Genomic DNA, 6648 nt, shown 5'->3' with positions numbered 1-6648 from the left:
GTCGGTACATACAAGTAATACTTAACACTAGTGTTATCGAAGAACACTATTTCTCAAATAATCTTACGAATACGCCATTTACTTCCTTTTCAGTCAGCTGACCTACATAACGTTTTCGCTTACATTTCAACTGCGATCGTATATTTTCTTACAGTCTAGGTTAATAGCGTTTGAATTTAAAGTTGGCGCTTCCTGATATTCTAGTCGTAGTCGAACACAAAAATTTCAAGGTTATCAAATATGGCGTGATGGCATGTGGGTATTTTAATATTGAATTTTAATGTATCTGTGTGGAAGAAGTGATTAGCTTTCGTAAAATGTAGTCTTTTTTTTACCTTCGACAACAGTGTTTGCGACACAGTGAGTGAAACAGCAACAAATGTGACACCGTAGACGATTCAATGAAGCAACTAGCCTCACATCAGGGTAGTGCGTGAAATGTTCTTCGATATGGCCGTGAAATTATATTTAACTGACGCGAGAGTAGGATGCCGAAACAAAAGAATATTGGTTACTGCTGCACGTAGTAACCGTCTTCGTGCAAAATGTTGAATATTACAACTGAGAAAAACGCATAGCAGATTATGAAGTCATTATTAAACACTTGAAATGAAAGTTTTGAGTTATTTGAATACGTAGTCCCTTATATTTGCCCTCAGCTGTGAAAAAGAAATGCATTTTTCTGTTCTATGTAAATTACCACGTGCAACATTTTGTAGCGGCTCTCATAAAATGAAATAAAACGGTGATACTATTTCGATACCACAATGGAAAATTCAGATAAATTCGGTATTGTAATGGAAAAACCAAAGACAGAGCCTCCTAATAACGATACCTTAAATTACGATTCAGATTTGTCCCCACATTGTCACACTGTCGTCTCAGAGCTGTTAGATTTAACAAAATGTGATAGGTTAGATGGTTCTGGTGTATGTGATACGCGAACAGATTCTTCAGCAAATTGGTCACCACCAGAAAGCATTTTGCGTCAGGTTCGTTTCCTTGTTTTGCCGTAGATTTGCTGTTTGCGTAATGAATCCATTTAGAATATGGCAATGACTGATATATTCCTCATTTTTTTCAGGCATTAATGTCATTTGCCACAGCAGAGGAGAAAACTATGCCGTGTTATGAACACGGAAAAGACGACTTAAAAGACACAGATGAAATATTTCATGTGGAGGATCTTAAAATATTTACCCCTAATTTCTTTAATGATAATATGGTGGCAAAGGCGCATCAGCTTGATTCTCAGCAATTTACATTCTTCCCATCAGAAACCAACCCTCTGCTTCCTGATACACTTTCTGGCGTTTCCCAAGTGTGTCCTCTGAACAACAGTACATTTATTACAGCTCCACCTTTTGTGCCATCATCGTCAGTTGCTAGCCTTTCAGACTCAAGTCAGTTATTTGTTACTTCAATTGCTCAGCATACTGCTCCAACACAAAATACATCACATTTTTCCGTAACCACTTCGTCCTTGTCCAACAAATGTGATGGATCCTTGTGTGATATAGCACTGCCATCTGCAAACACCTTTGTACCCAAGCAGGACACATTTCCATCATCAAAAGATGTTACTATGGATGCTGCTTTCTCAGCAGTGCCAAAGACTGAGAACAACCTAACCATTGATGACTCTGTTCCATTACCCTTATTGTCAAATTTGAAATCAAGTTTATCACAAGATATTCCAGAAAATCATCCCAATCCTTCAAATCTTGACAGGGATGTTCTGACAACAGCTTTGTCTTCCTCTGCTGCCTTTGATTCTGTCAGTGATGATGAAGACGTACCTAAATTCCTTGATTCTGGAGTATCTGATGTGTGTGAGACTGAAAATGGCATAAAGATTGACATAAAATCAGATGATTCATCTGATTTTAGCCACAATTCATTGATGCCATTACCACATACCAGGCACAAAAATTCTATCAGTCAAAGCACACTGTTGCCTATGTCAAGTAACATAATCTTGAACAAAAATGAGCATTCCACAACATCTGTTGAACAGATTATTTCAATTCCTAACACGGTATGTGGCAGTGAATTGAACATTCCACTTTCAGTTCCTGTCTCCTCTGACACAGTACATGTATGTAATTCAGTAATTAGTGGAGAATCTGGACAAGTAACTTCTGTAAGAGATCCTCGCTTAGGACAAACACCATCTTGGCAAAACCATGGAATATCTATGGCAACATTAAGTTCAGCTCGTGACAGAATGCTTACAGAATGCTCAGTGTTTGGACCAAATACAGCTGCCACAAATATTTCTGGCATCAATGTTACAGCAATGATGCAAGCTACAGGTGCTGTTCAATTGTCAGACACGTCTGCACAGTCACTTGATATTTCTGCACAGTCCTCACAGTCTTCCGCACCTGATCAAGTTACATCTGTAGTCACCAGTTTCTCAGCTTTGGACTCGTCTTATGCTGTGCAGTCTCCTGCAGAAATTCTATCTCAGCTGTCTAGAGCTGGTGCTTTCCCTGCGATGACAAGTAGTCAGGTGTCGTCTGTGCTGTCAGCTCTGAATTCAGAATTTAATCATGATTCTGAAACTGATACTGGTCCACAAGATGAACTTAGTAATGAACAGGTATGTAGCTTAATTGTGTCATTTTATTTTGTACGAAACATAGTTTACTGTGAATGTGTCTGTTTTTAACTAAATTAAGGCCTGTACTTATTATTTGTCTTTGTACCATTTTATATAATGATATTAGATGCATGTAGTTCTAGGCACATGTAAGAGAACAAGAATGGATATTATCATGTATGAAAATGTGTGAATACGCCCAAAAATGAACTGCCTTGACAATACCATTAGTGCAAAACTTCTGTCCACACACACACACACACACACACACACACACACACACACACCAAAAATGAACTGCCTTGACAATACCATTAGTGCAAAACTTCTGTCCACACACACACACACACACACACACACACACACACACACACACACACACACACCCCTCTTATCAACTTCGTCAACTAAATTTGGAAGAAAAGAGGCTAGCTGTAGATAGTAGCCATGACAGGGTGTAGACATGATGGTGGAGGACAGATTAGGAATAGGTCACAAGTATTGTGAAGCCAATCCAAGTACTAGCCTTAGTCAGGTGACAGCGAACAAGGAATTTGTGTAAGGATTGTGATTTACTTATTTATTCGTCCATAAACAATTTGTTACGGTGGTACCAGATATGACAGAATCATATAGAAATAATAAGTACATATAAAATATTTACAGAATATGATAGGATAGATGGCCTGCTCAAAGGAACCATCCCAGCATTCGCCTTAGAGACACGGGGAAACCGTGGAAAACCCTAGTCAAGATGGCTGAATGGGGAATAAACCCCAGTCTCCCAGTACATGAAGATGAGTAATCACCTTGCTGGGTAAATTATTGTAAGGGGAATGACGAAATACATCATCTACATTGTGAGTGCAACATGCACAATAAGCAAATAACTGAAAAATAAATTTTGAAAATGAAAACACTACCAAGAAAGTGAAAACACGTGAACAAATTATGTAACACTGCAGAAAATTACAAATGCACAATAAGTCAATTAAAGATGTAGGTAAATCATGAAACTGATCTAAAATATCCCTCAAAAAATACAACACAAGAGCACATTATATAGCACTGCTAAAAGGCAGGAAACACAAGCACAAAATGTGCCAACGCTATAAACATAAAATTAGGTTAGCACCAGATCCTTTCTCAGCATAATTTGTCTCACTGCCTTTGAAACAGAGGAGACAGAAGACCAAAAGCAGAAACATTGTTAGCAAAGACAAACACAGCACTGATGGTACATCAGTTAACAGAATCAAAACAACCCAACAATGAATCAGGACCTAGTAGTTCTACAGTATAAGCTAACATATTCATTTACATTCAGAGCGAAAACATGCAGAACTGAGTTTCTGGGAGAGATTAGTTATGTGGTCTTTCCAGTGTAAGTCTTGGTCAATATACATTCCTTAAAGTTCTGTGCATTGAATCCTTTCTAATTAATTTTTGCCCAGTACCAGATGGAGATCTTGGTTTTGACTTGTCTTCTCAAATTGTATATGGTTTGTGTTATTCACATTTAGGGTCAACCTGTTGGCAATTGAACCATGAATGCAAGGACTTAAGGACTTAATCAGTTATAGTGGTTAGAGATTCCCTAACATCACTTACTATTACATTAGTGCCAACTATCGCCCTATTTCTATTCTCCCAATCCTGTCAAAAGTGTTAGAAAAAGTAGCTGCATATCAGATCAAAAATTTTATCGTAAAAAATGATATTATTGTAAGTAACCAATTTGGATTCCAACAAAGAAAAAACACACTGGATGCAGTAAATAACTTTATTGAGAAGATATGCAAATCATTGGATCAGAGGAGTGAAGTTGCAGGTATCTTCTGCGATCTTTCAAAAGCATTTGACTCGGTGAACCATGACTTGCTTATCTACAAATTAAACAAATATGGGATTAAGGACAAAGCTCTGAAATGGTTAACATCATACTTGCGCAACAGAAAGCAAAGGGTAAGTGTCACATCAAATGCAGTGAATTATTATTCTAAATGGAGTACAGAATCACAAGGTGAGCCTCAAGGCTCCATTTTGGGGCCAATCCTGTTCCTATTCTATGTAAATGACTTGCCCATAAATATAAATTCCCCATCAGTTCTGTTTGCGGATGACACTTCTGTTTTAATTGAAGATGATGCAGAAAAAATTCAGAGCTCCATTGTGAGCACAATGGGTACTCTAGAAAGTTAAATGGCTTGAAACTGAACATTGCAAAAACCAATATGGTACATTTCAAAACCAAACATTTGAAATGTGTGGATCTTAAAATACATCATCACAATCATCCTATGGAAGAAGTTAACACAGTCAAATTCCTAGGACTAAATGTGGACAACAACTTAAACTGGAGTACACATATTGAGTTCCTATCAAATAAACTAAGCAGCTTTGCATTTGCAATGCAAATACTAGCAAACTCTACTGACATGAGTACACAAAAAATAGCATACCATAGTTATTTTGAATCTGTCATTAGGTACGGTATCATTTTCTGGGGAAATTCAAGTAGTGTATCTCGAATACTGAAACTGCAAAAGAAAATTATAAGATACATGTGTAGTGCACAACAAACAGAATCTTGTCGCCCATTATTTCGGAACCTACAAATCCTAACAGTTCCCTCCATATACATTTATGAAATTATAATCTTTGTACACAGCAGACAAAAATTATTTGAGGTAAACCATTTTAACCACACATACAACACAAGAAATAAAAATAATTTTATGTTACCCACACATCGTTTGAAATTATATGCACCAACTCCACAATATATGGGGATGACAATATATAACAAGCTAATGGGCAAAAATATATTTAATATGAAGCCAGGGAGTCTAAAAATAGGGCTACTGTAGATTCTGTGGGATAAATGCTACTATTCAGTAGAAGAATTCACAGAGGATGACATGATAATTTGAGCAAGGGGTAATTAATTGTTAGTCTTTTATTGTATGTATAACAAAATTGTATTATTATTATGATACCATTTGTTAAAATCAGTTGTAATTAATTGTTAGTTTTTTATTGTATGTGTATTTTTATATTGTGTTATTGTTATGGTACCATTTGTTAAAATCAGGTGTTGTATGTATACGGTATAACTTTACCAAAATTTTGACGTGTCTCCTGTACCTGAATCAAATTATTTAGATTATGTATGTTATGAGATTAATAAACCACAATTCACAATTTTGCTAACAACATTTTCATGGTTGCAGTGTCTGAGGTGTTATATCATTTTTATAAATGAGGAACAGAAGAGGCCCTAACACACTACACTGGGGTACACCTATTTCGGCTTTCCTTGCACCAGATACGAACCTGATTTTTATAAATAGCATATTTTGCAAATATGATTGAACCCACTTGTTTCTGTTCATTTTATCACCATTGCATCCAGCTTATCTAAAAGTATATCATGAGTAACCATATTGAAAGCTTTAGAAAGATCTAAATTAACTCTGTCAACACTATTGTTATGACTCTTCAAGCTTTCCCAGCAGATGTATTGTAAATAGTCTTCACGGAAGACGATTTACAACACTATTGTTGTTATCCAAAATACTAGCTATTTTGTCAATGTTTCTGTACTTGTAACTGTTTGCAGGCCATACTGGTTATTATGCAGTAGGCTGTAGTCATCTAGATACTTCGAAATTCATTGTTTCATTAATCTCTCAATTACTTTAGAGAATGCCGGAAGGAGTGAAATGGGTCAGTAATGTTGAACTTTATACCTATTTCCACACTTGAATCAAGGTATCACTTTTGATATTTTTAATCTTTTGTGGAACACATGTCCAGTGATTGATAAATTAACCATGTGAGCCAAGGACTAAAGTTGCAATTTGTGAATCGATACAGATTTTAAGTGACACTGGAACATCATCTACACCAACTGACTTTTGCATTTGAGGCTTTTAATCACCTTTACCACATCATGCTTTTTCGTTGGAACTAACCTCATGATCCCCCCCATGAACCATGGACCTTGCCGTTGGTGGGGAGGCTTGTGTGCCTCAACGATA

General features: G+C 36.6%; 1 protein-coding gene across 1 annotated transcript in view; it reads left to right on the top strand.

Moving 5' to 3' along the window:
- The first annotated feature begins 344 nt into the window (after nucleotides 1–344).
- LOC126194669 (uncharacterized) overlaps nucleotides 345–6648 on the top strand; it is a 121441-nt gene continuing 115137 nt past the window's right edge. The window contains exons 1-2 of the mRNA XM_049932870.1: nucleotides 345–992; nucleotides 1085–2605. Of these exons, the coding sequence (XP_049788827.1) occupies nucleotides 768–992; nucleotides 1085–2605 (1746 nt within the window). The 5' untranslated portion in view covers nucleotides 345–767. The remainder of the gene's footprint in view (nucleotides 993–1084; nucleotides 2606–6648) is intronic.

This window comes from Schistocerca nitens, chromosome 7, assembly GCF_023898315.1.
Source record: "Schistocerca nitens isolate TAMUIC-IGC-003100 chromosome 7, iqSchNite1.1, whole genome shotgun sequence".
Lineage (NCBI taxonomy): Eukaryota > Metazoa > Arthropoda > Insecta > Orthoptera > Acrididae > Schistocerca > Schistocerca nitens.
Note: the sequence above shows the minus strand (reverse complement) of the source record. Positions and strands in the feature narration are given on the sequence as shown.